Source organism: Electrona antarctica (genome assembly GCF_951216825.1).
Source record: "Electrona antarctica genome assembly, chromosome: 2".
In the NCBI taxonomy this organism is placed as follows: Eukaryota; Metazoa; Chordata; class Actinopteri; order Myctophiformes; family Myctophidae; genus Electrona; species Electrona antarctica.
Genome location: NC_136807.1, coordinates 37525646 through 37542498, shown reverse-complemented (window position 1 = coordinate 37542498; position 16853 = coordinate 37525646). Strand labels below are relative to the sequence as shown.

General features: G+C 42.7%; 1 protein-coding gene and 1 pseudogene across 2 annotated transcripts; both read left to right on the top strand.

Annotated features, from left to right (window-relative positions):
• Positions 1 to 2204: 2204 nt before the first annotated feature.
• her3 (hairy-related 3) lies at positions 2205 to 3419 on the top strand (the record flags this gene model as incomplete). The annotated part of the gene is made up of 4 exons (XM_079515355.1): positions 2205 to 2314; positions 2419 to 2514; positions 2623 to 2704; positions 2887 to 3419. The coding sequence occupies exons 1-4, from the start codon at positions 2261 to 2263 to the stop codon at positions 3417 to 3419; spliced, it is 765 nt and encodes a 254-aa protein (XP_079371481.1). The 5' UTR covers positions 2205 to 2260.
• Positions 3420 to 6412: 2993 nt separating this feature from the next.
• LOC306933214 (casein kinase II subunit beta-like) lies at positions 6413 to 9943 on the top strand (annotated as a pseudogene). The gene is made up of 3 exons (XR_013792497.1): positions 6413 to 6428; positions 8444 to 8684; positions 9779 to 9943. The product of XR_013792497.1 is annotated as a casein kinase II subunit beta-like (transcript).
• Positions 9944 to 16853: the final 6910 nt, after the last annotated feature.

The window sequence follows — 16853 nt, the reverse complement described above, 5'->3', positions numbered from 1 at the left end:
GGTGGAGGGAGATGGACTGGCCTTTTACGAAACAACAGCACTTAACTTGTCGTCATGTTCCAATTGGGATACAAGTTTCTCGTTGCGCCTTTCTTATGGATAGCTGATGGCCCGTCGACAATGGCGCAAGTGTAATTCGGAAGGAACATTTTAAAGCACCATTCCAGAGAGAGATGTGCTGGAGTTCTGTGCTGTCTTGCCGTTTTCATTTCGGATTGTCCCTCCAACCAGGTCTAATTGAAATTATACCGAGTAATCAACGGTGAAATCTCTCCTCTTTGGCCAAGCGTGTGGTGTGATATAGCACGATTCCCATGCAGCTGAAATCAGCCAAGGTCTTGTGTTAAAGCCAAGCGTGAAAAAGCAGATAATGCAGTGTTCAGAGGACAAAAGAAGCGAATAAACTCACTTCAGACCAGAAACGGGGGTCGAATTTCATACCGATTAAACGCTGCATTAGCCATAGCATTTCAGATATAGCAACCATAATTGTGCAATTTTTCGGTACATTTTACGCAATTAGCATGGCATGGCAGGCGCTTTAATTGCATTTGAATGATCCTTTTGTTACAAGCACGAGACTAGTCTTTATGGCTCTGACTCATCTTCCGTTTAAATTATCAAAGGGCGATTGGGTTGAACTCTGGACAGCCTATTCGACTTGCTTGTTGTAGAACTAAAAATAAATAAACCCCCATGCTAGTCTGTGTATAAAACAAAAAAGTGTTTATACCTTTAAGTTAATTGATTATTCTAAATATAAGGCTAATTCTGAGTCGAAGTAAATTGCAACAGATTTCTGAATATATATAGCAAAGACCATGGCTATTTTAGAGTTTAGAGTTTTATGCCCAGTATCTTGGCCATCAAAATAATCAATGGTGCCTTTTCATGGGAGGCCCCCAGACTGTGGCACTGCAACAAACCCATCTCCTCTCTTCAACCGGTGCATTGTGAGAGGAATCAAACTGGGAAACTTTGAAAGTTGGAAGCTTTTCACTTAAAAGTTATTAGGCCTATACAGGTTAGTTATTATAATCATCATCACCGCAAGTATATGGCTATCTATGGGTATTCAAACAAAAATATACATTAAGCAAGACTTCGGCCTATAGGGGCCTCCTGTAGCCTATATGTGAGGTAGAACAGATAATGTTTCTAGTTTTGCTAGATAGATTATGTTACATAGATTGCTCATTAGCCTATATGCAGCGCGGCCCCAATGCACGTCAGTGTGTGCGCATATGATGAGGCAGTTAGTTCATATAGCCGAGGCCTACATTTTTTTCAGTTGGCATGACTTTCCCAAGCCTTGTGCCTTTTGAGGATGCAGTGTGGAGAATCGGGGGGCGAAGAGCCGAGGACAGGGGGCGGCTCAGCGATTCTCCTCGGTGCCTCACCGCGCCTGGTATGAGACAAAACGGTTGACGCACAATAGTTGAAGAATACAAAAGTTTTTCCACATCCAAGCGCGCTTTGTTTATGTTTTGAGTTTATATATGTGTAAAGTGTATAGCTTTGTTGCACAGTTTAGCTACAGTATAGCTATTGTGTGGTGATTTGGTGTAACAGGTGACAGTTCCCCCACATTAGGCCACATCAGGCTACCAGAAAATTGAAACGTTGTGAGGACATGCAGGGAATTACCACGGTGCTGCGCTGGAGCTATAGTGGCGTGAAACTCAATTATAAAACGAGTAACGCCAGTTAGTATATGCTAACCTTCACCGTTGCATTACGATTATGTTTTTGATTACGCCTCTCTTTAAGAATTTCGCCCCACACGTTGTTGGTGGTGTGTATTCCGTTAAAATGCATATAGGCACTGTTTAGTTTTTCATTAGCCAAATTAAAGAAAAGTGATAAGCCTTTACCCCCCACCCCGCAAACCCCAGCCACTGTGCAATGTAAAAATGCTCAAACAGGGCCTTTTTCCAATACAGTGATACAATTTTAAAATTGCAAATCGTTATATTAATGTAAGGTGTTTGTTGTTTGTCAGTTGCCACTATATTTATTCAAGCTGCACAACACAAACAGCTAAGAGTGCGTGTGCCTTTGGATGATTTCCAAAGTTTCGGCTGACAAAGGAGGGAGTCACCAGGGAGGCAGCCAGTCGTTGCATTGGCATTGAGATGTTAAGTGGGTGTCGCATATAAATACGGGTGCGAGGCGCAGTCCCTCTACTCGTGTGCTGGAGAAGGAAAGAGATTGACCTGACGAGGAAAAACGGACTGGACTGTCCACTCTACAACTAACAATGGTGGCGACAGCAGATTCTATAGTCAAGACCAAAACAGTCACTGGAAATAAGGTAGCAATAATAATAATAATAATAAAATAACGTTGTAGCAATGTCAAGTATAGGCCTATAAAGCTTAAGTTCTTTGTGTTAAGTGTTTCTTTTCTTCTGTATAGGTATCCAAGCCGCTCATGGAGAAAAAACGACGAGCCCGCATAAACACGTGTCTGGATCAGTTAAAATCTCTCCTGGAAAACTATTACAGCAATAATGTAAGCACCGATTCTGGAATTTCATGAATGTTTTTCCTTAATTTGGACTAATTTTGTGATAGATCGTTTGTAGGCTACTATAGCTATAACATGTTGTCTTGTCTTCAGATTCGAAAGCGCAAGTTGGAGAAAGCTGACATCTTGGAGCTAACTGTGAAACATCTGAGGAACCTCCAGAAAATTAAGAGCTGTAAGTTGTAACCTCACCTCACTTTTGATGTAACTTTGGCAATAGGCCTATATAATTAAATACAAAACTTAAGATTGCATAAGGCTTCATGGCCCATACGGAACACGGCCTTTACGTTTGTTTACGTTTTACGCGCAACTTTACGCATGCCATTTATTCATTCATTTGTTTATTTTTTGCAGGCAATGTTACCACCACAGCATCGGAATTGGCTGAATACCAAGCCGGTTTCAGAAATTGCCTGACAAGCGTCAACCAATACTTGCTGATGGCGGACAACCATAATGGAAACGACCGGTGGATGCTCTCTCATCTAGCAAACAACCTGCGCTGCGCTCAGAGGCCGGGCGACTCATCCAGCACCATGGACAGCGGCTCACACGAGAGAGACGCACAAGAACCGGCGGTGATGCAGCGACTGTTCCCATCGCTAACCGAACCCATAGCGAACAAAGCACCAACAGATACCCCACTGACACGGTGTTCCCGTGCACCACCTCACTTCAGTGCACCTGCAGCAGGGAAAGAGGTGCACTCTTCTCGACCCGAATCAGTCCTCGCCACTGCAGCAGCACCACACGTGACGCGACTCAACACTGCACAAGAAAAGATTTGTTCCAATGTGTGTTACAACAATATTAAGTGTCACGCTGTTAACCAGTTAAGGAAAGACGATGTTCTTACACATCAGCAGAACGTTTGGCGCCCGTGGTGACCGACATGCAAAAAGAAAATTCATGGTTATAAACTTATTTTTTTTATACTGAAACTGCACTGTGTACATTTTTGAAAACGAGTTCTTATGTTTGTACAGATGTTTTATTTTTGTTATATTCTTATTAAAATTACCAAACGAGTTTGTTGTTGTTGGCATGCATGCTTTTAAGGTATAATTCCACTGTTTGTGTAAAGGGATGCCAAATGGGCATCGTGCCTGCGCCCTTGATGGCACCTATGGAAAGGCTCTATATTAGGCCATTATAATATATATATATATATATATATATATATATATATATATATATATATATATATATATATATATATAGAAAGGAAATGCCATAAAACTTGAAATGCTAACAGAAATGTCCTATTGTCATATACAAAGTTAAGGAGCATGACAATGTCAATATGCTGGCTAGGCTTTCCAGCTTTGAGCTGCCGCATGGGCATAAGAACGCTTGTAGTATACTAATCTGAATGGCTGTAAATTATGAAACTTGACAAGCGAAACTATAGGCATTATATATATATATAACTATAGGCATTATATATATATATATATATAACTATAGGCATTGTATATATATATAACTATATATATATATATATATATATATATATATATAGTTATATATATATAATGCCTATGGTTTCGTTTGCCAAGTTTCATAATTTACAGCCATTCAGATTAGTATACTACAAGCGTTCTTATGCCCCTGCGGCAGCTCAAAGCTGGAAAGCCTCAACAATTCAACTAGCCAGCATATTGACATTGTCATGCTCCTTAACTTTGTATATGACAATACGACATTTCTGTTAGCATTTCAAGTTTTATGGCATTTCCTTTCTCTTTGTTGAGACAAGGCGACGATAGAACAAGGCAGAGATATATTGATTGGGGTTGACAGCTGCCTCAAGGCATGCCTCAAGGCATCTCCGGTTTTACGTACCGAAACGGTGGATGCTTGTTGTACAGCCCAGCGATTTTCAGCCAATAAGTATATAGCATATAGGCTAGCTCGGCTCCTATATACACAGGGTTTGTCCGGTCACCGGTGACTCCGGTGAACGCCACAAATAATCATATCTTCTACAGAATATGGCATTTAAAAAATGCCATGTAACGAATAGCCTAATATCACGTCATACCTGCACGTGGTCGTGCAGGTATGATCAAATCGTTGAAGCTGCCTAGAACTGAGCCAAAATTAAATTATCACAACTTTGTATATAGGCCAATTGGCTATTGTGGACCTCAGTTTTTATTCAGAGCAACCAACTTCACTTTTCTTCTTCCATGCTTTCTTGTGTTACGATGCTCTTACGAGGCAGTGGTGTCATAAAGTGCATCTCCAGTTCTTTCTAAGCACCGTATAGGCTACCAGTGCAGCAGTGCTCAAGAGGATGGCACCTTGCAGCGAGGATAATCACTGAAACGCCCACCGCTCTTTCACAGGGCATTGGAGGTTGGTAATGGTTGCGCACCGTGGACGTTAAAAAGGCACTCATGGTTCCCCAAAGCATGCAGTATGGTTGCCCCTTGAGGAGCCAACAAATAAAAACCCAAACATTTTGAAACGTTTTGAACAATTTAGAATGAAGCACTGTTTAGGCCTACTAAAAGGAAAAACAAACAGCTGTTTTATACTAAAGCTACATGTATTTGCTATAGGCTGCAGATAACACCTCCCGCTATAGGCCTATAGGCTAAATCCCACAAAGTATAAAAGCTGATCTTTTGCTGAACGTAACAGGGCATGCATGCCACAACTTACAAGCAAATTGCAAATTTGCCTCAAGTTTATTGTATCCATTAAAGAAAGCCCACGTGATTTCCAAATTGAATGCCCTTCAACTTTTTTTTTAAATAATTTCTATGAACTCTTCTCGGTATTGTTTAAGTACCCTAGTTTTGTCTGCACTATAATAGCGACGCATATTAGAGCTGAGAACCGAAGGGGGAGAGATAATATGTGATTTGCATTAGACTGGAGCCAGTCAAGCGCTCTTAAGAGAACAGACGTGGATGAACTGCGGTCGAGAGAAACAGATCAAGTGCTTGCTGCTCTTTTCATCGCATTTTGTGAGAGCAACAGAGTCGCTCTCTGTTGACAGCATGGTTGCACAGATGAAATAAAGAACCAACCACGACATTTGTCATGTGTACTTTCGCAGCCCATATAGCTCTAATGCTTATGATTCTGAATATGCTCTGGTCCAGCTATATGGACCAGAGCTAGTGTGTGTGGCTCGTCGAAAATGTCTCACAATTAGGCGTAAAGTTGTTACAATAGCTGTGTAGGCCTATAGGGCGTGGGTTAAACAGGCTGCTGCCAAACAGACCTCCAGCACCATGGAATTACCTTTTATCCACTTTATAAAGAACCGTGTCGGCTGCGGGCATCTCGGGACAAAGTCTCGATTGCCCCATTTTATGCACACGCTGTCATGAGTTGTGGCGTTAGGGATTGTCACGGACACCTGCCGCAAAATGCTGTTTAACTTTTAACATTTTAGCTAGGCCTAATTTATCTTATAAGCTTAATTGGTTATTCTGCATGAAGATCTTATCCAAGTGAGTCTAACCTAACGGTATACAATATAAACGTAACTCGTTACAAACAACCAATAGGCTAATGGCATTGAGGATATAGCAAGGATAAAGTTACAGCACCGACAATAATGTAACAAATGTACGGTATATAAGGAATACATTAGTGTGCGCATGCAGCGTAAATAGACCCGGAGCTGGGGGAAAAGTGCAACCATAGTGAATTTCTGTTCACTTTTGTTAGGCCTATTCATCGTTTAATAACCAGTTTACCACCCTCAACAGCAGTTAAGTTGTATGAATGCCTCACATAGCCTACCGGTAGCATGTTGCATAACAATGATGCGGGCATAATTTACGCCATAAAGAACGCCGTAAATTACAATAAAACTGTAATAGTGGGTTTTCTATAGTTATACTATACTGTAGTTGTCATGCAGAACCTGAACGGTGAAGGAAGTCTGCACAGTGCATTAAGGTGGCCTTTACACTAGCCGATAATCGGGCATTTTTTGACGCTGGGGGGTGCCCACTCAATCGATCTGCTCGGGGCCGCTCAAAGCGCGATCGGGAACGGCCCGATCAACATCAAGAATGTTTGATATTTGCTCTGCCCCGCTCCGATTATCCTGTAGTGTGTGGTGCTATCAGATTTCAGATTGAAAAAAATCGGCTAGTGTAAGGCAACAAAAATCAAAAAAATCTTGCAGTGTGTACCGGCCTTAGGCCTGGTATGGGTGTAAATATGTTCATAGTGAATTGTGCCCATTAAGTCTAAAATGAACACATGGATAAACATCGAACAACACTTTATTGACCTGGGCATACAATGTTCCTGGCTGTTATCAAGTCTGCAGATATTAAAACCTTTGTCCATGTCACAAGTTAATCATGCGTTTTGAAATGTGAGTTCGCTGCCCCACAGGGCAGGATTTATTTTTGTCCATGAAAATGACGTCTGTAAAAGGGGAAACTTGGATGTTTTTGTCGCATCATTTCCATGAATGGTTCAAAGAAAACTGCGGTAGGTTAGTCTCCTTCAAGTTCAATTCATATCCATTCTTAACTTGTGATCTAGCTTAGTCCTGAAAAGGTTATCCTATATGGAGTGAAATGTCTTCAATTTCTTTCTTGTATAAACACGTTTGTCAGTGAGACAAGAGCATGGCAGCAGAAAGACTTGTGTCATCTTGTGTGTTCATTTTATGACTAGCCTAGGGAAAATAACAGATCTACAAGCTTACAACGTTGTAACCTTGTAGATCTGCTATTTTCTACACGCAGTCCACTATATGGCGAGGTATAACTCCAGCTGGGGAGCGGAGCTGTTCTCACATTATTTTTCTAGCACGATCGCCGACTTTGGGGATGACAGTGGCTGAATATTTTGGCATTATACATTTTTGTTGGCATCAAAAAGGATTCGGACACAGTCTGGCAGTGTGCCGCGGGTTCGACTCCCGCCTTTACTGCATGTCTTCCCCCCCATTTCTCTCCCCATTTCCTGTCAGCCTACTGTCTGTCCCTCCATAAAAAATATAAAATAAAGGCGAAAGCCACAAAAAACATTTTTTTTAAAAAATATATACAGATGCCACTTTAAAAAATAGTTGAACAAAAACAATATATACAACGCTTCTTCAATACTAGAAGAAAAAAAGTTGAACAAAAATATATATACACAACGCTACTTCAATACTAGCAGCAAAAAAAGTTGAACAAAAATATATATACAATGCTACTTCAATACTAGCAGCAAAAACTAGTGTCCCATAGGGTTAGTTTCAAAGTCCAGCAAAAAGGTAACGGAAATGGTCTTCAGTGTCACGTAGTGGTCACTGGGACAGTGACAGTGGGCACTGGGACATGCACTTTAGTTGCCCTCCTCAGCAACTGTGGAACGGTTAAGTTGCCCCTTTCAAAGTCCTTCCATAACTGGGCAAGGTTGGACTCTGTCTGCCTAGTGTTCCTTCGCATTTGACCAACAACAAACTAGTTCTAACTGGTTCTAAATGTTCTTAGTGGCAGCGGTGGCCGAACGGATAGCGGCGCGGTCTTGATACCGGAAGGTTCCTAGTTCGAATCAGCCGTCCGACACGTTAAAATTACCACCGCTGAAGTGCCCTTGAACAAGGCATTGAACCACTACGATGAAATGTGTTCTATGAGCAGGGCCTGGCTGGAAACAAGTTCTTGAGCTTAGCCCAGATACCCTGGGTAAATATAGATTTCATTTCATTTCATTTCATTTAATTTCTCCTTTGACAAACAATGTTCTAATATGAGAAATAAGGTAAAATAAACATGAAATAAACACGGGGCGAGATATCCGTGCGTTGGGGCGAGATATCCACGCTGTGGGGCGAGCTGTCCACTTTGGGGGCGGGCTCTCCACGGATCGGGGCGAGCCGTCATCACTTTTCGAAATTCTGTGGCGAGCCGTCTTCACTTTTCGCGGGGGCGAGTTGGAAAAGGGGCGAGACGACCTGGTACCCTGTGTCCGCTCCTCTCCACAGGCCTGTCGGACATCCCAGGGGAGGCCATGGTGAAGCTGTACTGTCCAAAGTGCATGGATGTGTACACACCCAAGTCGTCCAGGCACCACCACACAGACGGAGCCTACTTCGGCACGGGGTTCCCCCACATGCTTTTCATGGTGCATCCTGAATACAGACCCAAGAGACCTGCCAACCAGTTTGTCCCAAGGTTAGACTTGCTCACAGACAAGCTGCTGCTCCTCCATCTCCAAACCCTCTATCTGTCACCAACCTGAAAAAATAGGAGTTTTGTATGTTAACTTTTCAGTTAATACTGTCTGCTTGAAAAGGTTAAAGGGATAGTTCAGATTTTTTGAACTTAAGTTGTATTAAATACTTGCCATTAATATAGTGGTTGCAACTGTATTAATTGATTGCCCGAGTCTTGTGGTGGGAGTGCTGCTCTGGTTTTGGTGAAATATCAAGTAGTTCCAGTCATTTTGTGGGGGGCACTGGGGGCCACGCAGTAAAAGTAAATGAATCCACAAAACTAACGTAATTTGTATTGTTGACCTATTTCTAAAATATTAGTGCAACTTCCGTTCTTTTTTTACCCCTCTATCACACAGAACTATGTTTTTTGTGTCACTACGCCCAAAAAATAGTTCCATGTGATAGAGGGGTCAAAGTTGAACGAAAGTCGCGCTAATATTTTAGAAATAGGTCAACAATACAAATTACGTTTGTTTTGTGGATTCATTTACTTTTACTGCGTGGCCCCAGTGCCCCCCACAAAATGACCGGAACTACTTAATATTGACCAAAACCAGAGCAGAACTCCCACCATGGGACTCGGGCAATCAATTAATACAGTTGCAACCACTATATTAATGGCAAGTATTTCATACAACTTAAGTTCAAAAAATCTGAACTATCCCTTTAAGGAACCATTAGCAGTGATAATATAGGAAGAAATAAATTGAGATGCATTGTACTGTTAAATTGTAATCAAACCGGGAGGCCAATGACAATGAGGATTCACACCTCAAGTACAAATGCCACAGGTGTTCAAACCCATTTTAACCCATTTAGACTGATTAGAATCTGATAGGCTGATTCTAAAAAGCCTTCTAAATCCTGCCCTATGTTTTGTGAAAACGTATATTGCTATATACTGTATAATAGCAACAACTACACACAGAGGTGTTCCCGGCTTGAACGGTATAACAATGTATGTGTTCTAAATGGGTTAAAGTAGAAATATTTGAAGTACTCTTTCGTTGCTGTTGAAATGAGTATTCATTTGTGTCTGTGTCTCTCCAGGCTTTATGGGTTCAAGATTCACCCCATGGCGTACCAGCTGCCTGCAACTGCAAGCAGCGTCCAGCTTTAAGAGTCCAGTGAAGGCCATCCGCTAGGAATGCACAAGAAGAGAGAGTGAGAAAGAGAGAATTATCAGGGGAGGGATCACCTGCCCCCCCCATCTGACCCTACGAGAGAGAGAATTATCAGGACTGTATTATTTGGTGTAGATTAGAACAAGTGAAAGAAATTGTAACGATTTCTCACACACACACACACACACACACACACACACACACACACACACACACACACACACACACACACACACACACACACACACACACACACACACACACACACACACACACACACACACACACACACACACACCTTAGTTGAAGAGCAATTCTTTAACTCCACCTATCTTTGGCATCATCCATTCACTCCCACGGAGTGAATGTTTTCTGGTGTTTTAAATTAATCTAAACCCAGGGAAGGATAATACTCAATTGTATTTCCTTTGGTTGTGTTCTGTATTTGGCACAGTTTGGTAAATGGTGGTGCATCTCCAGATGCACATGCAGTCATGACTGCCACTCACAGAGACAGTTTGTAAACCTTGGCACTGTTGCGTGATGTGTCCTTTACATTTGACAACATTTCAGTCAATGCTGTTCAATTTGCCTTAAAGATGTTGAGAAATGCGGTTTAATTTTTGATAAGAGCCTGAGTGCACGCCTTCACATTCACAGAATACAGGTGAATTTTGTTGTTACAAGTACAATAGAAAATGTTTAAAAAAAAAACTAACTGAGGTGAATTTGTTTCAGAATCAGGATAGTTTGTTTGTGACACCGCTGCCTTGCGAAGACAGACAGCAGAAACTAGCTGCGTGGTTCAAATGATCTCATAGTTTGGTTACTAAAGTGGATTGTATAGGTAAATGGGTAAAGTTTTTGTTAATGGTAAATCTGTACCCTAGTAGTGGCCTAACATTTGAAGCATGCAAAAAGTAATTTCTGCTGTTTGCCGGCATATTCCACAGCGATGTCGACTGTCAAGGTGCCCTCTCTGTTTGTCTTCTAAAGTAGCTTGAATACCTTTGTTGATTTCCAGAAGAGTAGGTATGCGACAATTATTTGTTTGTATTTTAATGTCTGTATGTTTTTGTCTTGCTACTGTGGAAGGGTGAGCAGGATTCAGAATTCCCAATAAACCTTTATTTTATTTTCATATACAGTATATATAGTTTTGTTTTTGGCCTTCTGGTTGCTCATGGAATCGCAGGTCTGTTTTATGGACACTTGGTGTCAGTAGAGAACTTTACTTTCAGTTTGTTTTTAGATTTGGAACAATCGTTTTGCACCAGGTCCCTAAAGGCTCCGTTCTTTTGCTTTCACACTAGTCGATACATAGCAGGGATTTTTGTCCAGTGTCCACTTTAGTTGACTTTAGTCTGGAAATGGGATTTTTTTTTATGTTTCACCTCGCTGTATGGCGTGCCAATTTTTGTTTTACACCTCTGCTGCTTAGCGGACAGTGTGGTGTTGTAGAGGAGGTCTCCCCGGACATGTGCATATGTCACACTAGTCGATACATAGCAGGGATTTTTGTCCAGTGTCCACTTTATAAAGTCCATGCACTCCAGTGAATAGCATTTATCCATTTAGATAACTTTTTAATTACTTATTTACACAGAAACATTACTTATTACTTATTTTTACACAGAAACATAATGTGTGTCCTATAGCATCGTTTAAATGCTTAATTTATAGTTTTAATGTGCAAATTAATCTTTTTTTCGGGTACTCTTATTTTGAAGAGATCGTCCCCCGGAAGTCTTATATTTGCTAGCTTAGATTTGCCAGAAAAACAGTGCCCCACGTGGCTGGCATGGTACGGGAGACGACAGTAATTATGATCTGGTCGTGGACAAGCTGGATGCACACTTCACACCGCAGAAGAATATTCCCTACGAGAGACACATGTTCAGGCAAGCAGAACAGTCACAAGGAGAAGCGGTGGACAGTTTTGTGTGCAGATTAAAGAAGTTGGCCGCTACGTGTGAATTCGGTAACAACCGAGATGATTTTGTACGGGATCAAGTGAAGTGACAGGTGCAATTCCAATGCGTTGCGGAGGCGGCTGCTGCGCGAAAAGGATTTGACTCTTGCTACTCTACAAGAAATTGCAAGGGCAACGGAAGCAGCAGATCATCAAGCAGCAAGGATGGAAAGGTTGTCTGTGAACACAATGGATAGCAGGCCAAAGCAAGGCACATGGAACAGAACGGATAAAGGAGGAAAAAAGTTTTCTTCAACCAAAGACAGAACGTCTGGAAACAGGGACCGCCCCCCACAGACATGCTTCAGATGCGGACGAGAGGGGCACACAGCCCGTGAGTGCACCATCACACAAGGTAAACAATGTAACAAGTGTGGAAAAGAGGGACATTTTTCTAAAGTGTGCAAAACGAAAATGTTGAAAGTTAATCAAGTCACAACACAGCGCCCGGAAATGACTGACAGGCAAGATGATCACAGTGAGGAGGATGATCGCGTTTACAGTTACTGCCATAGAGACTAAGGTGGCTTTTAGACGAGGATGGTGTTCATTAGCCCCATATGTGCCCTCTCCCTACGCTCATTCTGTAGCTCCGAGATGAGGTCACAGACAGAAACACCTCCCACCCCGTTCAGAAACGGCGCATGTTTCCACAATTCCCCATTGCTTACCCTTTTCTTAACAATGCACCAAAACCTTGAAGTGACGTTCCGGGTTTACACTAATTTACCGTCAACAACGCCAAAGAAAATCCAACTTTAAACGGTTACACGAGCGTTACAGCGGTTGTTTAGCATGTTTTTCAAGGAAGTTGAAAAGCTTTAGCGCCTCCCCGGCGCCTCACCTGGTCGAAAATGTCCAACTGACTTCAGTTCACTCGACATGCCCGCGCACACGCACCAATCCCTTGATAAACACGGAAGCGACTGACAAATTTCTCTTCGTAAAGGCTCGGTTCAAATCGCTAGTTGGATTTTCTTTGGCGTTGTTGACGGTAAATTAGTGTAAACCCGGAACGTCACTTCAAGGTTTTGGTGCATTGTTAAGAAAAGGGTAAGCAATGGGGAATTGTGGAAACATGCGCCGTTTCTGAACGGGGTGGGAGGTGTTTCTGTCTGTGACCTCATCTCGGAGCTACAGAATGAGCGTAGGGAGAGGGCACATATGGGGCTAGGTGTTCATAAGAAACGGCAAAATAAAGTATGTTTGCTGGGGTCCTTTTAGACGAGAAGGGTGTTCTCAGGAGGTGAAAACGCATCAAAGTGAAACCACCTCCCAGAGTGGAAATCTTTGAGAACTCCGTTTTATCCCTTCTCCGTGTAAACAGGCAAAACGGTGAATCCGCAAAACTTATGCTCACGTTGGCTCGCAGCACATATATTATTACATTGATGCAGAGCCATATAATTATGATATAATGGAGTTCCTGAACAAGCCTCCCTCCTCGCCTACAAAGCGCTGCTCATCAGCGATGGTGAATGTAAAACCATGATGTAAATAAAATGCCTAAATTGTGATAGGTGGCAGCCGCGGCAGCAGCGTTTATGTAGCCTAATGTATTATAAAATATATAACCAATTCCCGTGGCGCACTCTGCCTGCATGCTCTGGGCTGTCTGTCACCACCATCACCCTCCCTGTGAATGAAAATAAAAATCCAGTCCCCTCCCCAGGTGATTAAACAAAAAGGAATCCCCTATTAACCTATTAATTAACATTACATTTACCTCAGTATTATTTATTCCTAACTTTAAGCTGGTAGCGTTTTTAATATGTGAGAAAATAAAGTGACCGCAAAAATCGCGAAAAACTGTCCACTCTGAGGCTTGAACTCACAGCCAATGCAGACAATGGTCTCGTAGTCTAACACCTAACACAGCAAGCTATGTAAGTCATTGTAAAGTGGTGGTTGAAGTGTGTACTTGTAGTGTACTTTAAGTAATTTTAAGTGCAGTCATTAAAACAGACCACTTTTCCAGCTTTGAGGTGCAAGCCATCAAAGTATACTCTGTTAGCCCACTGTTAATTGTACTCATTTACCGACCACCAAAGTACCACAAGGACTTTATAGCTCAATTTTCCACATTCCTCACCAACACCATAACTAATTATGACCAAGCTCTGATTCTGGGCGACGTGAATGTTCACGTATGCTGCCCTACCAAACCCCTTGTTAACGATTTTATGCATTTAATTGAATCTTTTAACCTCACACTTTTGAACACCGGACCCACACATAGGCTGGGCCATACCCTAGATCTTATCTTATCCTATGGACTTAACGTGAACACTGTTGAGCTCATAGCTCCCTGCCTGTCAGACCACTGCACTATTCTATTTAATACAACTCTACCCCCACCCCCCTCAAAACCTCAACTTCCCACTCGGTCCTCACGCCTCATTAACTCATCAACCGCCAATAAATTCTCAGAAGCCCTCATAGCTGCTTCAAATAGACCTAACTGCATTATCGAGACCTCCCCCCCCCCATATCACTACAGAAGAACTAACCTCCCTATTTAATTCCACCTGTGCCACCATCCTGAATTCCGTCGCCCCACTTAAAATAAAAAAATCCAAACCGAAAGGCTCCCCCTGGCTGAACGACAACACCAGAGCCCTGAGGAGGGAATGTAGAAGAGCCGAAAGGAGATGGAAAAAAGACAAGCTCCATATTTCCTTTGAAATACTCAAAAACAGTCATCTCAAATACCAAGAGTCCATCAGCGCAGCAAGAACAAACTACTTCTCCAATCTAATCTCCGACAACTCCCACAACCCAAGGATCCTGTTTAAAACCATAAACTCTGTCATTCACCCGGCCCCCAGTACCAACATGGACATGTCCGAAGCAAAATGCACAGAATTCCAAAAAAATTTCATCAATAAGGTCAATAACATTCGAAACAGCATGACCCCACCCACACCTAACGCAAACAACACACCTGTCTGCTCATCCACACTAGACAGCTTTCTCCCAGTCTCTCTTCCAACCCTCATCAAACTCATCTCCTCCATGAAAACTGCCACCTGCCCACTTGACATCATCCCCCCTACCCTCCTGAAGGAGGTTGTTAATACTGCATCCCCCAGCATCCTCGCCATCATGAACAGCTCCCTGGCCACCGGTACAGTTCCAACCTGCTTTAAACAAGCAGTGGTCCAGCCCCTTCTGAAAAAGCCCAACTCAGACCCCGCCCTCCCCAGTAACTACAGGCCCATCTCAAAACTGCCATTTCTCTCAAAAGTCCTGGAAAAAATTATTCTCAGTCAACTCACTCCTTACCTAAACCATAACAACATCACAGAAACATTTCAGTCAGGCTTTAAAGCCAATCACAGCACGGAGTCGGCACTACTGAAGGTGCAAAATGATCTTCTCCTCACCGCCGACTCTGGAGACTGTGCTATCCTGCTCCTCCTGGACCTCAGTGCGGCATTTGACACCGTAGACCACAGCATCTTACTCCACCGTCTTCAGCACAATACTGGCATCAATAGCACCGCCCTGGCTTGGTTTTCATCCTACCTCAACAACAGAACCTTCACAGTTAACATCGGCAGCTTCACCTCCCCACCCGCCCATCTGTCGTGCGGGGTCCCACAGGGATCGATCTTGGGCCCCATTTTATTTTCCATATACATGCTCCCCCTAGGCCAAATCATCCACAAACATAATATCTCATTCCACTGCTACGCAGATGATACACAACTCCACCTTCCTCTGAAACCAAACAACCACTCACAACTGGACAACCTAAGGAACTGCCTCACAGATATCAAACACTGGATGTCACAAAACTTTCTGCAGTTAAACGATACCAAATCGGAAATCATAATATTTGGTCCACCTGACTCCACCGCACAGATCCAGACGGACCTAGGCAACCTCTCCCACCTGGTCAAACCCCATGCAAAAAACCTGGGTGTGCTTTTCGACTCAGAATTTAAACTAGACAAACAAGTAAACGCAGTTGTTAAATCAAGCTTCTTCCACCTCCGCTCCATAGCCAAAATAAAACCATTTCTCTCCACTCCCAACTTAGAAACCGTCATTCATGCCCTCATAACATCCCGTTTAGATTACTGCAATTCCCTGTTCACCGGTATCAGTCAGTCAGCCCTAAACCGCCTCCAACTAGTCCAGAATTCAGCAGCTAGGCTCTTAACTGGCACCAAGAAGAGAGACCACATCACCCCCGTCCTGGCTTCCCTCCACTGGTTACCAGTGAAATTCAGAATTCATTTCAAATCCCTTTTATTTGTTTATAAAGCTCTGAATGGCCTAGCCCCTGCCTACATCACAGACCTGGTAAAATACCCCCCCACCACTAGGCACCTCAGATCCACAGACCTTGAACTTTTAGATGTCCCAACAACCAAGCTGAGGCTCAGAGGTGACCGTGCCTTCTCAGTTGCAGCCCCTAGGCTGTGGAACACCATCCCCTACTCCATCAGAACCTCCCCCTCCATTGACGTTTTTAAATCCAGACTTAAAACCCTGTTTTACTCCCAAGCATTTGATTGCCCGTGACCTTGTTTATGTTTGTTTTTTTAATAGGATATTGTTTGATTATTTTTTGATAGTTTGCTTATAATCATGCTTTCATTGTCTGTAATTTTCTTCTGCTGTCTGTCTATCTGTGGTGTTGATAAAATGTCTGTACAGCACTTTGGTACAATGGAAATTGTTTTTAAATGTGCTTTATAAATAAAGGTGATTTGATTTGATTTGATTTAGTGTGTGTTGTAGTGTGATTGACACGGGGAACAATGAAACTGTTGCGTGAAGGGGGGGCTGGCTCTTCTTCTTGTGCATAACGTGGGTGACTGGTCTATTTGGCAGCCCGTTACCGCCACCTAGCGATATTATAGCGTTTTCATAAAGTGTGCGTTCTCGTGTAAAGGGTCAATAAAAACTGAGAACGCAACGGGACTCTGCCGTTTTATCTGGAGATGGTCGCCGTCTAAAAGAGGCCTGAGTCAGGTGACATTAATGGACAGGAGTGTGTGATGACAGTCACTAGCCA